This window comes from Callithrix jacchus, chromosome 8 (genome assembly GCF_049354715.1).
Source record: "Callithrix jacchus isolate 240 chromosome 8, calJac240_pri, whole genome shotgun sequence".
Lineage (NCBI taxonomy): Eukaryota > Metazoa > Chordata > Mammalia > Primates > Cebidae > Callithrix > Callithrix jacchus.
In genome coordinates this window covers 53,544,065-53,560,795 of record NC_133509.1, presented here as the reverse complement: position 1 = coordinate 53,560,795, position 16,731 = coordinate 53,544,065, and the positions used below count along the sequence as shown (strand labels likewise).

The 16,731-nt window shown below is 42.2% G+C and overlaps 1 protein-coding gene across 16 annotated transcripts in view; it reads right to left on the bottom strand.

Moving 5' to 3' along the window:
- RYR3 (ryanodine receptor 3) overlaps positions 1-16,731 on the bottom strand; it is a 572,638-nt gene that overhangs the window by 18,843 nt on the left and 537,064 nt on the right. For 15 of the 16 annotated variants that reach the window (XM_054240576.2, XM_054240580.2, XM_054240579.2 and 12 more), the window contains 8 exons: positions 14,806-14,934; positions 11,201-11,305; positions 9,017-9,098; positions 7,046-8,373; positions 4,774-4,832; positions 3,615-3,786; positions 2,379-2,465; positions 667-867 (listed from right to left, as the gene is read on the bottom strand). In XM_054240576.2, the coding sequence (XP_054096551.1) occupies positions 667-867; positions 2,379-2,465; positions 3,615-3,786; positions 4,774-4,832; positions 7,046-8,373; positions 9,017-9,098; positions 11,201-11,305; positions 14,806-14,934 (2,163 nt within the window). Of the gene's footprint in view, positions 1-666; positions 868-2,378; positions 2,466-3,614; positions 3,787-4,773; positions 4,833-7,045; positions 8,374-9,016; positions 9,099-11,200; positions 11,306-14,805; positions 14,935-16,731 lie in introns of those variants that run through there. The other variant, XR_013521058.1, reaches the window with a different exon arrangement.

Below are 16,731 nucleotides of genomic sequence, written 5' to 3'. Positions count from 1 at the left end.
TGTGTCCCCACTGAGCTGCCATGCATGGGAATGTGCCATCTTGGCCATTCTAGCCCAGCTGAGCTTGCAGACAACTGAAAAAATGTTCGCTTTTCATTGAACAGAAGAACTGCCCAAATGTGTCGGTCATCCCACAGAATCAGAGAGATAAACAGTGGTCATCCTAAACCATTAAGTTTTAGAATGGTTTGTTATACAGCAATAGATAACTAAAAACTAACACATCAGTAAGCTTTCTTCTGAGATCTTGAATCATTACAACCTAATGAAAAGGTATTTTTACAAAAATTTCAACATCAATTAAAAGATCAGAAGACTCTCTCATGACTAGCTCTCCATGTGACTTAGCCTGATGACCCATTCTATGAAATTCAGGAAGAGGTACCCAAAATGGGACTCCTAGCGCAAGGCTTCAAAAACTTGAAAGTGCATACAAATTGCCTCGTGATCACGCTCAGTGGTAGATTGTGAGTTAAAAGACCAGAGGTGAGGCCCGATACTCTGCAGGTCTATGCAGCTCCCAGGCAATGCGCTGCTGCTGCTGTTCCATGGACCTACAAGGACCTTTACGAATAGCAGAGTCCTAGAGCAAAGGGCTGGCTGGGCTCAAAGAGGACACTTCTTCCTCAAGGAGTCAGATTAGATCCAGAGTGGCAAGCAGCTCACCTTCAGGCAGTAGTATCCCACCACACAGACTAGAGAGATGATGGTGTGGATGACAGCCAGGGCCCGCAGCGTTGGTGCCATATACCCAGTGCTCTCCTGAAGGACAAAGAACACCATCGCTTCTTCCTCTTCCTCATCGTTAAAGGAATTCCACAGGTTTGCAACATCCTCTGTCTCTTCTTCTAAAGGTTCTTCAGTGACCTGGCCCAAAACACACTCGCTTATTAAACATCAAAAAGAACCTCAGCCATTGTGCTCTCCCCACATATTTTATATTGTTAGAATATGCTGTACAAATAGTAGTGACTCAACATTACTTGCTGAATGAATGAGGTTTTCAGGTAACTTATTACTAGGAATCACCAAGTATCTCTAATAATTGCAAACAAACTTTTAAAAAGGAGACAACCGAGGCGGGCGGATCACAAGGTCAAGAGATCGAGACCATCCTGGCCAACATGGTGAAGCCGCGTTTCTACTTAAAAAAATACAAAAATCAGCTGGGTGTGGTGGTGCATGCCAGTAGTCCCAGCTACTCGGGAGGCTGAGGCAGGAGAATTGCTTGAACCCAGGAGGCAGAGGTTGCAGTGAGCAGAGATTGCGACACTGCACACCAGCCTGGTGACAGAGCAAGACTGTCTCAAAAAAAAAAAAAAAAAAAAAGAGACAAAACCTATCTCCTCTCCTGAAAAGAAAGCAAAAAAATTAAAATTAGGAAACTTCTACTACATATGCTTTTAATCCTTATGCCACAGAAGGGAATCTCTGATCATGCTGTGGCCTGAGAGGAGGCTAAGACACAAACATACACGGATGTGATGTGTGTGCCTGCTCCCCCACCCCCACACCACCACCTAGCTGGAGACTCAGTATTTTCCATTCTTTCTGAGATGCTATTTACATTCATGGCTTCAGCTGCTATTCTTACACAGATGACTCTCAAATCTACATCTTTGAGGCTTTTGTGCTGTAGCTCTAACTGCTTGCTGGCTTTCTCTACTTGGATGGCTGTCTGAAGTCACCTCAATCTCCATGTGTTCAAAACCAAGCTTTGTCTCTCTTGGTTACAGACTTCCATTTTTCTCTTATGCGCAACAAAAGGTCATTAGTTTGTTGACTGGAAAATTGGTGTGGATAAAAGAGGCAAGAGATGGAAAAGCCAGTTAAAGACTATGCCAAGAGTTCAGGAGCATTCATTCATTCACTGTGCTAACAATTATTACGTGTCGACAGCATGCGAGACCAACTTGCCAATGTTTAAAACCTTCATTTAACTCAAGCAGTCCCCTCTCTTCCCAAATCCTGTTAATTCTTCCTTTAAAATGCTTCTAACAAATAGGCCAACCGTAATGGCTCTTAGTTACCTATTCCTTGAAGAAAGAATTGTATTTATTATTCATTTTGAAATACCTTGAGGTTCCTAAATAGGGTTTAGCTCATGGGAGATGCTCAACAAGTATTTGAAGACTAGAGTAAGTAATGACTAAAGTAAGCATGTACTATAGAAACAGTCCCCTAACTGGCTCCCTTGTCAGTAGTCTCTCCGTTGCTAGAAATTGTATTCCTTTTAGAAGCCAGTGTCTTAGAAATATGCTTATGTATTAGAATTTTTGATAGAATTAAGACTAGAAATTCTGTCATGATTATTTTTCTACATGTATCATAATTAGTATACAGTATATTTAGCAATTAGCCCCTGAATGAAGTATCACCTTATAAAAAAGCAGGATGAAGTTGATAGCGAAGGCTACAAACAGAGCAAGGAACCTCAGGTTGTAGAAATTCCTGGCCAGGTAATGCTGCAAAGAGAAGGACAGACAGAAGTAGAAGAGCTTTGCAAGGAAAAGAGAACTTCCTACTTTCACACAGGTCAATTCTGGTTAGGAGTTCACACGTGACAAGTCCTACTCTTTGATGACTGCTCTTCTAGGGCAACCATGGCATTCTTAACACAGGCATGGCATGACTGTTATGTCATGAACATGGGACCAAAAGGTTGATTTGAAAAAAAATTGCTTGGAATTGCTATAAAGAATCCTGCTCTGGCTCATTGCTCAGGGAGCCAAAGGCGTAAACACGCCACCAGCCTTGGACTGATCAAGCAGAGGACTCCAGCCTTGCCTTGAAGTGCTGTGTGTATGCGTTTTCATGATCACACCATGCAGCAAGCAGTCTATTAGGAAACCATAAGTGATCTAGGCTCGCAGAAGACCCTTGGCAACTCCTACCCTGAATGTAGCTATTATGTGGCCTCAGTTCTCATTCCTTTCCAAGTTACAGTTCCAGGAGCCTCTTCTTCTCCCTTGGTGGGAGAAACATTCCCATTCTCACTGCCATCTTCCCCCAAAAAATCAACATCCAAAGAGTCGAGTGGAAACTGCCTGGGTAAAGTTTCCAATCTCTCTGTGGGGAGCCCTCACTAATGGTACTAGGGAAGGTGTGGTCCTTGCCTTCAGCCACTGTACCTCAGTGGGCAATGTATCAGAGAAAGAATATTACAAGCTGTTCTAGGGTTTGATTGCATATAGAACAATCAAGGTTTGGAGGACTAGTGGGGAAGATAACCTAAGAGGAACATTCTTTCTGATTCCCACATGATCAAATCACTTCTGAACTTTTGGACCAAGATCAGCTAAGTCCCCACATAATACACATAAAGGACTAGGTAGAAAGAGGTGTTCCTGCTCTCCTGGTAAGGAAGCAGGTCAGAGAGGACACCTTGCTGATAGCAGAGCTGTTTTAAGACTGCGGTTCTTTCCAGACTCTCCCGCTTTTCTTTTCCTCCAACAGAAAAGGAACAGGTAGACACATGGGAGAAGTGAAGTTTAGGAATGAGAAAGGGGAGGAAGTATAACTGATCAAACAGTGAAACAAATCAGAGGCACCTCTCTGCCATGTGCCTGGGCCAATGCCTGCACCATGAACAGGGCCAAGGCTGGAGCGCTTACCAGTAACTTGGTCTGATAGATTTCCATCCCTTTAAAGAAATTTGCTGTGAAAGCTTCTGGCTTCTCAACCTTCTGACCACGCCGTTGCTTCTTCTTTTTTGTCACTTCTGTCCACAGGTATTCGGCTTGCTCCTCCTCTTTGTCTTTGTCTTCCTTCTCTCCATCTTCCATGCTGCAGAAATGGGAAACCCACTCAGCAGGGGAGGAGGGAGGGAGGTCTGACCCAAAATGGGAGACTAAAGAGAAATCTGGGTTGAGGGGCAGGAAGTAGAATCATTCCTTGAGGGTGGACATTTCAGGTCTTTGTCAACCCATCGTGGCTGGACATTAAATTTACATTTAATGAATGGTGGCCACTTGGATGAGCCATGATCTTGGTGTACATCAGCTATATACAAGTTGATACTCTTCTTCTGAAATTAGACTTAACCATCTTTTTCCCTTCTGAAGTTACCCTTTATTTTCTGAATAGTAGTACCTACTCTTCTAAGCTTCTGGCAAGATTTAATAAGATACTCAATAGAAGACCTTAGCACAGGCCTGACAAATAAAAGGTATTTAATAAATATTATATATCATTGTCATCATCAATATATGAAGTTGCAAAGTCATCTGGCCAGGTAGTGACACTCAGATCTGCTAGCGGGATTATAAACTTAGTGAGATGAATATAATGTATTTACTACATAGCTAGGGTAAAAGAAAATATACCCAGGGCTTGCAGAATGATTGCTTGCATTGATAGAAATCAAGTTTTCCATTTACTATAGCAACAGAATATCAGATACTGTCAATAACTATCTTTATTTTCTTTTTCTTTTTCTCTTTCTTTCAAGACAGGATCTTGCTCTGTTGCCCAGCTTGGAGTGCAGTGGTGTGATCTTGGCTCACTGTAGCCTCAACCTCCTGGGCTCAAGCAGTCCTCCCACCTCCCTAGTAGCTGGGAATACAGATGCACACTACCATGCCCAGCAATTTTTGTATTTTTATAGAGATGGAGTCTCATTATGTTGCCCAGGCTGGTCTTGAAGTCCTGGGCTCAAGTGATCCTCTAGCCTCAGCCTCTCAAAGTGCTGGGATTACAGGTGTGAGCCACTCTGCCTGGCCTAAAAACTATCTACCATAGCAATAAGGGTAGTTGATGTTACCAAGAACTTACTCTGCCTTCTCGGATTCCACTTTTCCTTCTGCTTCATTTGCTGCTTTCATCTCTGCTGCCTAGACAAAAATAACAATCAGTCAAGCTTTCCTCAAAGAAGTGAAGTCATGATGATGAGACATTTTCTTGGCCATTTGCTTCTTGGTCACAAATTTCAGTGGCTTTTTCTTTTCATGTTTCTGCTTCTCTCAGGACCACTGAACATAAGTATTCTGCTATATATATCAAGTGACTCTGAAGAGATGCCAAGACAAAGATTTGACACTTGAAAACTCAACTGCCCTTCTATGGTTAACTCAATTCAAAGAGGAAACTTGTGTTGGGACATCATGAGGGCCTCATGGCAGTGATTGTCCTGCCCTGTGGGGTCAGAAAGAGATGGGACACAGACCAAATCTAGTTTAATTGGCCTGCTTCCATCTCACAGGCTTCTTGTTGCCTTGTCTTTAATCCTCTTGCCACTATTCCAGTCCCTCTGGCTGAGGACCAGTGCACTTAGAATAAAATTCAAGCTCCTCAACATAGCCTATGAGTCTTGCATGATTCTGGGGTTTCTCTTCATTGCCACCTTGTACCATTTGACTTGTGTCCTGTACCCAAACAGACAGACTTCCTGTAACATTCCCGATCCTTCCAGGCATACTTTCCAGAGGATACTTAGCTGTATCCTCTGCCTGGAGTATGACTGCCCCAGCTTTTCATAAGCCTGCTACCTGTCAAGACTTGACTCACATGACACCTTTTCAGAAGCCTCCTCAACCTATTTCTGATGGGCCTACATTCACTCTGTAACTTATTGCAGGTTCATGTATTCTTTTATGTATTTATTTATTTATTTTTTGAGATGGAGTCTTGCTCTTATTACCCAGGCTGAAGTGCAGTGGCATGGTCTCGGCTCACTGCAACCTCCTCCGCCTCCTGGGTTCAAGCTATTCTCCTGCTTCAGCCTTCTGAGTAGCTGTGACTACAGGTGCCTGCCACCATACCCAGCTAATTTTGTTACTTTTAGTAGAGACGGGGTTTCACCATGTTGGCCGGGCTGGTCTCAAAGTCCTGACCTCCAGTGAACCACCCACCTCAGCCTCCCAAAGTTCTGGGATTACAGGTGTAAGCCACTGTTCCTGGCTGCATGTTCATGCATTCTAACATGCAGCACAAATGATAATTATCTTACTTGTTGTCTTCTCCCACTAGTAGTTAAGATCCATGAAAGCAAAAACATGGTTTCTGCTTTGAACCTATATATTCCCATATCCTAGAACACAGCCTGGCACACAGCAGTCCTGGAATGGGACCCTATTATGTATCAAACTGTGTTCTAGGTTTTGGGACTACATCAGGGAGCAAAGCAGAATAATATTGTAGGAATGCTGATTCTGATGTTTTCTTCCGTGAATGTTCAAACCAGGTGAGAGTTCTCTCCTACAGAGAACTTTAACACCTGACATTTCTCCTTCCTAACATTCTTTATACTTGTCTTGACTGTCCAGTGCCTTTCTTCTCCACTGAACTGTAGGGACAGTGTGTTTCTTATTCACCACCACCATATTCCCAGAGCCTAAATTAGTGACAAGTGCACATGAACTTGTCAATAAATAATAATGGAATGAATGAATGAATGAATGAATGTTTTTGGGTTTGGATCTTTTCACACTTCTCTACTCTCTTTGATGCTAGAATGACACTGTGAATTGGATACTACAAGTAAGTGGAACACCCAGAACCTTTCATGGTCAAGGGGCTCTGAATTCCCGCTATCTTGTTCACTTAATCTAGTTGATTGACATGAAATACTAACTGAATAGTGGGTGTATCATAAGGATAAAAATGTCTCAAGCATGATCAAACTTAATGAGATAATCCTAAGATATCATTGTGACCTTTTAAAACCCTGAAAAAGCACTGTCTCAAAATGAAGGCCTCGTGTTATGTTATCCTTGGTTTTCTATGCCTTGGTTCACTGAATGAATCTGCATAGCACGAGAACTAACCTTCTAATAAAAGACTGAGGCAAACTATCACAGGCCATCATGTTTGAATTCTACAATGTAAATTAGAAGACCAACCAATGACTAGACACTGAGATGACCATGCGAGTCTTAATTTCTGCAGACATGTCGGAAGTGGAATTATAAGATCAGCATAGTTGCCCCAGAGTTATTGTCTGATACAGTATTGGCACCTGGAGAACGGTGTCAGTACTGATCACGAGATATAGTGGCAAGTCTTATTCTGGGGATAAAGAAAGATGAAAGAAACAAATGACACTTACCTGTGCTTTCCTCTTCTTCCGTACAGTACTCTCTAACGTAGGGGGTTCATCCTTGCCAGTAATTTCTGAGAGGTCACCCAAACCCACTTCAGGCCCATGCTTTAAGCTGCCCTCTTTCTTTGGGTGGAGTCCAAAGAGGTCTGACATGATATCTGCATCACCCTTCTCACCCTTTATGAAGTGTACTAGTTCAGTGGTGATACCTGGCTCCGTCACCTCTGCCCTCTCAGCCTCCATAGTGTCATCATGGATACCAAATTGGGTTGGGTCAGGCATGTCACCCAGGATCTTGGTCACTCTGATGTTCTTTGCCCCTTCTACCAGGCCCCCTCCAAACACTGTGCTCCAGAGGAACTGAAAGATTCCTCCCAGGATGGTGAAGAACAACTGGAATAGCCCCACGAACAGCATCCAGAAAAAGGAGAAGAACACCTTCACCAGCTCCTTCGCAGTCATCTTTTTCACATTCCTATACTGCTTCCTGAGGTTCTTCAGGGTTGCTCTCTTCAGAAAGTTGGTGACATTCCTCTTCACAGAGGCACAGGCCATAGCAAATGCAGAGGCCGGCTCAAAAGACCCATCTTCCTCCTCTTCACCCACAATTTCTAACACATAAGAAGAATCTTCATCTTCTTCCTCCTCTTCTGGCCTGTCAGCTGAATCAGATTCAGAGATCTGAGATGCTAACTGCATTTCAAAGATGGTGTCCTCACAGAAGTTCACAAACAGCTCCATCTTTTCCTGCTCCCCACCTTCGTTGACAACATCAAAAATGAACTGTCGCTTAGATTCCTTCACCTGGGGCTTCTCCCACTGAGTGCGACTGGATTCACTGATCTCAAAATAAACACGTTCAATTTTCTTGGCCCCACCCATGATCTCGATACGTCCTAGGTATGGTTCGAAGTAATTTAGCACACTTTCCGCTGGGTCCAACAGACACTTCAGGCGGGAATCATTTGGCATGTGTTCAGAAAGATTTGTCAATAACACAGCCACATTAAACCCTATGTCCTTGGCTGGCTCATGGAACCGGTCTACAAAATCAATGTAATTAAACATGTCATTCTCATCAGCTTCTGCACACGAAAGGAGAAAGTCAATCTCTGACTGTGTATACTGTTTTTGCCCTTCCATGGCCTTCTGGAATTCTTTTTTGGAGATAATTCCTTTACCATCTGTGTCATACTCTTTGAAGGTGTCTGAGCTGGTTAAGTCTTTAAGTTTCAAGAACATGTCAAAGAATTTCAAGATCATTTCTACATTGGTAGATGATTCTACCAGTGTGTCAACCATCTGCTTGCCAATGGTGCCATTTACCACATTCCCTGTGAGGCAGGTTCAAAAAGACATACAAATATATAAATAAACCCAAGCCATCATGTAATTTGTCAGGTAGCTATTTTTAGAAGACTTTTGTGCCAAATTAGTCAGCTCTTCTCTCACCATGATGATGTAGGCGGGAGCAGCAAGCCATAAAGACTACACCACTAGGAGCCAAGGGGGAAAGAAACAAAGGGAAGAAGGTGGTGGCCACACCACTGCCTTTAACATGGCCTGGGGCCTGGGAAGTGGTTTCGTTATCAGATTACTGGGGACACACAGGGATATGTGGTGTCCCTCTGATCCCCTTAGACCTAGGAGGGTGCCCAACTAGATGGCTGGCATACACACTGGCAGCCAGATGTGTTGAAAAGCAATGGGGAGAGGGAGAGGATAGGGAGGAGCAAAGCTTGGAGGTTTTCCCCAGTTCATTCTGGCTTTCCTATTGATATAAAATGAATTGATTTCAGGCTGTGTCCATCAGACCAGGTGCCCCTCATTTCATTTTTTGTTTCTGAAAATTTGGCTTTCTGACCAATGTCATATGGCATTAGTGACCTGCCAGAAGGATAATCTGCATGATCAGTAAGGTTAGTGCTCAGACCAATTACAGTTGTGTGAAGGCCTAGTTATACCAAACAGCCCAACCTTCCAGGAGGGACAGAAGCATCACCACCATGTCCTGAAGGAGATCCAAGAGTTCCTTCAGCAGCTCGATCTGACTGGAATCCTAGAACAGAAACAGGAGATACCCCTGAGCTATCTGATCCCTCAGTAAAGTACAGGGCAGTGAGCAAGAAGAGCCTGCTCTGGAAAGGTTAGGTGCAGGCTGCATCAGTGTCAGGGAAGAGCTTCCTTCTCATTCTGAATGAGGATGCCTTATCGTCCACTGTTTGCAGCACCGGGAGACTCACGGTAGCAGGACTCATCCAACAAAGCTCCTTTACATTTTTCCTTTTATTAGTACAATGGGGCAGATAGACCAAGTGTTGTCCAAAACTACTGAACAACCCAATGCACCAAAGAGCCTTCAGGTATCTCTAGTAGTTTATGTTGCCATTTTCTACAATGGAGAATTACCAGTGAGCTTTACGGGAACACTAGACATCTGGTAAAGGTATCAAGGTTTTAATCACCAAATGGGTTCTCCTTTCTTTCTGGATTAGAGTCACCTAATTCTAGTTGGTGGTGATCTGGGTCCCACTTGTCCCTTTAAATAGTATAAAATGGAAGCTATTCTTCTTGATGGTTTAGATACTAGTCTGTTTGGTTTTAATTTTAGCAATGCAGGAAGAGCATTGCTAAGCTAACTCCATGCTTTATACCCTATGTCACAATAGAAAACAATTCTTTTTTTTGGTGTGTGTGTGTGTGTGTGTGTGTGTGTGTGGCCTGGGCTACACAGTCTTGCTCTGTAGCCCAGGCTAGAGTGCAGTGGCACAACCTTGGCTCACTGCCGACCTCCACCTTCTGGGTCCCAGTTCAAGCAATTCTCCTGCCTCAGCCTCCCAAGTAGCTTGGATTACAGGCGCACGCCACTATGCCCAGCTAATTTTTGTATTTTCAGTAGAGACAGGTTTTCACCATGTTGGCCAGGCTGGTCTTGAACTCCTGACCTCCTGATCCACCCGCCTTGGTCTCCCAAAGAGCTGGGATTACAGGCGTGAGGCACTGTGCCCGGCCAGGAAACAATTCTTGGAAGATCTGAGTTGGGCAATCTGGGGATTCAATTAAAAATGTATACTGGGTCACATACCTTTTATAGACTCCCCCTCAAAAAAAAAGAAAAAGGAAAAGGAAAAAACAAAAACCCAACTATAGCCCTTTGCCTAGCTCTTCAACTTTCAGAGGAATCGTTATCACTTATGGTGTGTATCATAAGCTATATATAAAATATCACAGAAGTATAGAATATCAGAGCTGGGAAAAGACCTCAGAGATCACCTATTCTAACTGAGTATTTTAGAGAAGATGAAACCAAAAACCAGAAAGGGAAAATGGCTTTCTAAAAGTCACTGGTGAGGAAGTGGCAGGACTAGGGCTTTCATCTCAGAGACTCAACACCACACTGCCTAGCTGACATATAAATGGACCTCTTACTGTCAAATTGGCAGCCCTCCCAGGAACTCTCTCCTCCCATAAGGCCAGAGTCAAAAGGGGAAAAATGAAAGGGTTAAATAGCACATTCCAAAAGAGAGGAGGCAGATGTGATAGCCTTGAACATTTTAGATACACATTATTTAAGTTAAAGCTGCAAATGTTACTCTAATCAGCCTGAAATACCTCCTGAAGGTCTCCTTCATGTGTTGCCATGGAGAGAGGCAATAAACTGCTACATATGCTACATTTATTTGTTCATAATAAATGCTCTGAGCGGTTCTGATTCATCTTGCCAGAGAGATGGGGAGTGAGAAGGAGAGGCTGGAAAAGGGAGGAAGGAAGCAGGGGTGACAGAGAAGGGGGATGTGGGTTTCAGAGACATGCAACATGGGACAGACAGGGCTGGTAGGGAGTGTTTATAAGTTGACAGAACAGTGACAAGGAAGCAGAAGGATGAGCACCATAGAAAGCAAACATTGAGGCAATAATAAAAAGGGTAGGTTGGTGAGACACAAAGAAGGAAGCTGCATTCATGCAAAAGCCTGTCTGGGACCCCCTGGAGGCATTCATTTCTGTCTCCCATTTTGGCCCTCAGTTTTAAAAAATGAGATCTACTATGTGTGGCTTGTCCAGCCTTTGATCAAGCAGCCGCATCACAATGGGAACACTAAGGAGTGAGGACTGACTTAGCATTTCACACCAATGATACGTGCAGGGAATGGGCCACAGTACCTGAGAGAGTTTCATCTGCATATTAGCAAAGACATGGAGGAAGCCAACCACTGCGTCCCACAGCCTGCTGTGAGCCAGGCTCTGCTGGTTACCAATGCAAGGGCCCTATGGGGAAGAAGACACTCCATGTCACTTCAACATCACAGTTACTCTGAAACCTGTCTAGTAAGGGCATCTGATACCTACTTACACGAGCAGATAGACTTTCCAAAAGTCACATATTTCATAGTTCAGTATTTTCCTAGGATATTACTTTTTTCTTTTTCCTCATTGTAGGATACCCATGTCTAGGAAAAACCACTAGGGATTTCACAGTTCAGAGATTTTCAGAGACTTTCTTTTAGCCTCAGAATGAGTTCTTTAAGAACTTATTTTAAATAAGTTTATACTGGCGAACAATATTTAAAACTGTGAGATGCTGTGGTTGACACGGCTGAAGGGCAAGCTCCCCAGCCTTACCTTGGCCTCAGAGGCCTTTGGAGGAACTCAAGGCCTGTGAAAACCAGGTCCTCACTTACCTATTGTTTCAGGCAAAGTTTCACATGCTGATGACTACACAGCTATCTAATTTAAAAAAAATTCTGTGTAATAATCCTGGCATTCAACCACTTCTAGGATTTTCCTATTAACCTAAAATCAGATATAATAGAATCTCTAACAATCTTTTCTGAAAGTCAAATGTAGAGGAATAACTTAGTTTGCATTTTCATGTTAATCTCTGTGTGTGTGTTTAAGACAGTTTCACTCTGTCACCCAGGCGGGAGTGCAGAGGTACAATCTTGGCTCACTGTAACCTCTGCCTACTGGGTTCAAATGGTTCTCGTGCCTCAGCCTCTCAAGTAGCCGAGATTACAGGAGGGTGCCACCACGCCTGGCTGATTTTTTTGTATTTTTAGTAGAGACAGGGTTTTGCCATTTTGGCCAGGCTGGTCTTGAATTCCTGACCTCAAGTGATTTACCCGCCTTAGCCTCCCAAAGTGCTGGGATTATAGGCATGAGCCACTGTGCTCAGTCAATAATTCCACCATTTTTGAAGATCATTATTAAGTCAACATTTCTTATCTTTTCTTTACAGTCTAGTTTTTTTCCTATCCTTTAACCAATCTCCAAATTACTCAATAAGAAAGTTTTAAAAGGAGCACAGATATTACCTTAATTTCTAGAAAAGTCTTGGCAGGATACCCAAAGTTTAAAAGGTGAGCAGGAGCAATACTGTCTGCATTCCTAAATCACAAAGGTTTGTTAAAAATCACTCTTTATATACATTCAGTGTCTGATCACTAGAAACCATTAGATTCTTTTTGAAACAAAACTGGTTGCTGAAAGAAACTCCTATTTACCAAAAAGGAACTTCTCTTTTACTTTTGGGTTAGTGCTCCATGGGAAGTTCTGAAGATAAGGATGGCTTTTATAGAGATCAAATCAGATGCTTATCATATATATTCAATGATCTCCTTAGGTACACTACATTCTGTGAAACTTCAGATAAGTAACTTGTTATTACGTTTATCTCCTCGTGTTGTTACAATGCTTGAGTGACAAGGATATATCTCCCCTCAAAAATCCTCCCTTTCAAGTTGACAGTGTTAGCTTTGTCTTTCTTTTAATGAGCAAATATGATCTAATTTTCCAGTTGGCTCATCACATGAATCTTTATTTGATGAGAATTTAATGTTTTTCATAGAACAGGTTTTGGCTCAGTCATATTACCTGTAAAAAAGAAAAAGCCACTAAAAACTCTTGGATTCTTGGAATATAAAATATTCGTTAGGAAAGAAATGAAGGTGTACAGGAAAAGGTAAAAAGCATTCTCCATTTCTTTCCTTACCTATCTCTTCTGTTTCAGCAAGACTGGCATAATTGCTGACATTATTTCTCATAAAGCCATGCATAATCCTATCTCTAACTTTTCCAAGTCACTGACACAGAATATACTTCCTCCTCTGTATCTATCCATAGCCTATGTGTGGTCCGATGGAGACTCAGGGCCCTTTGGCTTTTCTTTTTTCTTTTTTTTGAGACTGAGTTTCACTCTTGTTGTCTAGGCTGGAGTGCAATGGCACTATCTCAGCTCACTGCAACCTCTACCTCCCATGTGCAGTGGTGTGATCTTGTCTCACAGCAATCTCTGCCTCACAGGTTCCGGAGATTCTCCTGCCTCAGCCTCCCCAGTAGCTGGAATTACAGGTGCCTACCACCATGCCCAGCTAATTTTTGTACTTTTAGTAGACATGCAGTTTCACATTGTTGGCCTGGCTGATCTCAAACTCCTGACCTCAGGTGATTGACCTGCCTTAGTCTCCCAAAGTGCTGGGATTACAGGCATGAGCCACCATGCCCAGCTACATATGTGGTTCTTAAGCACAGTATGTATGATCATGTATGATCATTTTTTCTTTTTTTTCTTTTGAGATAGAGTCTCGCTCTGTTGCCCAGGCTGGAGTACAGTGGCACGATCTCAGTTCACTGCACCCTCCGCCTTCTGGATTCAAGTGATTCTCCTGCCTCAGCCTCCTGAGTAGCTGGGACTACAGGTGCATGCCAACATGTTGGGTGACTTTTTTGTATTTTAGTAGAGACAGGGTTTCACCATGTTGCCCAGGCTAGTCTCCAACTTCTGAGCTTGGACAATCTGCCTGCCTTGGTCTTCCAAAGTGCTAGAATTATAGGCATGAGCCACTGTGCCCGGCCATATGATCATCTTACATTGAATAATTTTTCTTATGTATATGTATTTTCTCAATTGCATTGTAAGCTCTTTATGGATAGAGGCACTATATTGTGTTTCTTTTCAGGAACCACAGCACAGAGTACAAGCTGAGCATTTTGTTGAATGAATGAATAAGAGCCCTATTCATGAGTCTTCTGATTATGGTAATCTGAAGATGAAGTGTTACTTTTGCTTCAAAAACATCTTGTATCACAGAGGGTAATGATATGCCTACTAATTTTATAGCAAACTGTGCCTGAATACATCTTCTGCTCCTTTTCCAGAATAGTTAGACCACCATAGACAATGAATAGAAAAATACTATGGACAGAGAAAGACTGCTGCAAGGTCTAGACATTTAACATGAAATTCATTTGCAGATTTGACCACCACTGCATGTCATTTGTGTGCTTCTGAAGTTACTTTTTCCACAGTTAATTTCTGACAAGTCAATAGGATCTCATGGATTCTGTTTTTAATCTCTATCAAGATAACATCATTTAGCCCTTAATTTCTTCATTCTATGAATCATTTCTCTGCTCCACTCTCCATGCTTACTGAACAGATATATGCCAGGCACTGTTCTAGATAAAAAGAATTTTAAGTTTGGTAAGACATTTTCTTTCCATAAAAAATTTTTACTTTAGGAGGGAAAGCAAATTGTAACTAGATAAATGCAAGTAAAGTATTAACACTGTAAATAGGTCCAGTGGGGGGACCCCAAACTATGGCTTCTTATAGAATGCAGGTACTATTGCTTCCTATTGATAGACAGAAAAGAAATATTGTTAGCATTAGGGCTGGATGTGTTCAACCAACTATTCTGTAGGGAATACAGAACATGGACGTGTCAACAACATTCTTTGGTCTCAAGCATGCACTCTATAGCACATACCTGGATGTATTCTGTAAGAGAATTGAAAATCTGCTTGGTGACTGCCAGAGCTTTGGAAAAATTTTGCTGTCCAGATTCATCAATGATGTCCTTCCCTGAATAATACCAGTAGAAATCACTGATTGATTCCTAAAAACAAATGAGTAGGGTTTAGTATTTCTCAGACTTTAGTCAGTGAGGCAAAACTTGGTGTTTAGGAAGAGTACATGAGAGTCATGCATCTCTATGACCTCTTTACTCTGACAGGAGCCAGGGACTCTGTGAAGAAGTACAGATATACCTGACTTCTAGAATCTTTCAAGCACAAATATCCCTCCAGAGGAAAGAACAGATAGGAGAGAAGACTGCCTTCAGCTGGAACTGGGAGACTATGAAATAGGATAATTTATTCAATGTGAAATATGTGAAGATAATGGTAATTATCCAAATAATCGTAATAACAGCAACAACATAACAGCTAACATTGTAAGTGCCAGACATTGTTCTGAGTACATTAAATATGCAGGCATACATCAGAGATTCAGAGACAGTGTAGGTTTGATTACAGATAAACTACAGTAAAATGAACATCACAATAAAGTCAGTCAGACAAAATGTTGATTTCTCAGTGTACATAAAAGTTATATGTACAATATGCTATAGTCTATTAAGTGTGCAATAGCATTATGTCTTTAAAATAATGTATGTGCCATCATTAAAAATACTTTATTGCTAACAAGTGCTAGCAATCATCTGAACTCTCAGCATATTGTAAGTTTCACCATCATTTTGCTGGTGGAGGGTCTTGCCTTGATGTTGATGGCTACTGACTAAAGAGGGTGGTGGCTGCTGAAGTCTGAGGTGGCGGTGGCAATTTCTTCAAATAAGACAACGACGTTTACTGCATCAATTGACTCCCTTTCATGAAAGATTTCTCTGTAGCCTATACTGTTTGATAGCATTTTACCCACAGAACTTCTTTCAAAATTGGAGTCAATCTCAAACCCTGCCACTTCTTTATCAACTAAGTTTATGTAATATTCTAAATCCCTTTTTAGCATTCAACGATGTTTAGAGCACCTTCACCAGGAAGATTCCATCTCAAGAAGCCACTTTCTTTGTACATCCATAAGAGGCAATTCTTCATTTGTTAAAGTTTGATCATGAGATTGCAGCAATTCAGGTACATGTTCTTCAGGTTCCACTACTAATTCTAGTTCTCTTGCTGTTTCCAAGACATCTGCAGTTATTTACTCCACTGAAGTCTTCAACCCCTCCAAATCATCCACAAGGGTTGGAATCAACTTCCTCAACTTCTGTTACTGTTGATATTTTGACCTTCTCCCACAAATCACAACGTTTTTAATGACATCTACAATGTTGAATTTTTTTCCAGAAGGTTTCAACTTACCTTCCCCAGATCCATCAGAGGAATCACTATGGCAGCTATAGCCTTAGAAAATGCATTTCTTGTGTGTGTGTGTGTGTGTGTGTGTTTTGAGATGGAGTTTTGCTCTTTCGCTGAGGCTGAGTGCAGGGGCGTGATCTTGGCTCACAGAAACCTCCACCTTCTGGTTTTCAAGTGATTCACCTGCCTCAGCCTGTCAAGCAGCTGCAATTATAGGCACTTGCCACCACACCCAGCTAATTTTTGTATTTTTAGTAGAGACAAAGTTTCACCATGTTGGCCAGGCTAGTCTCAGACTCCTAACCTCGTGATCTGCCCACCTCAGCCTCCCAAAGTGCTGGGATTACAGGCGTGAGCCACCGTACCAACCACAAAATGCATTTCTTAAAAAATAAGACTTGCAAGTCAAAATTACTCCCTGATCCATGGGCTGCAGAATAAATGTTGTGTTAGCAGGCATGAAAACAAGATTCATTTCCTTGAATACCTCCATCAGAGCTCTTGGGTAACCAGGTACATGGTCAACAAACAGTAATATT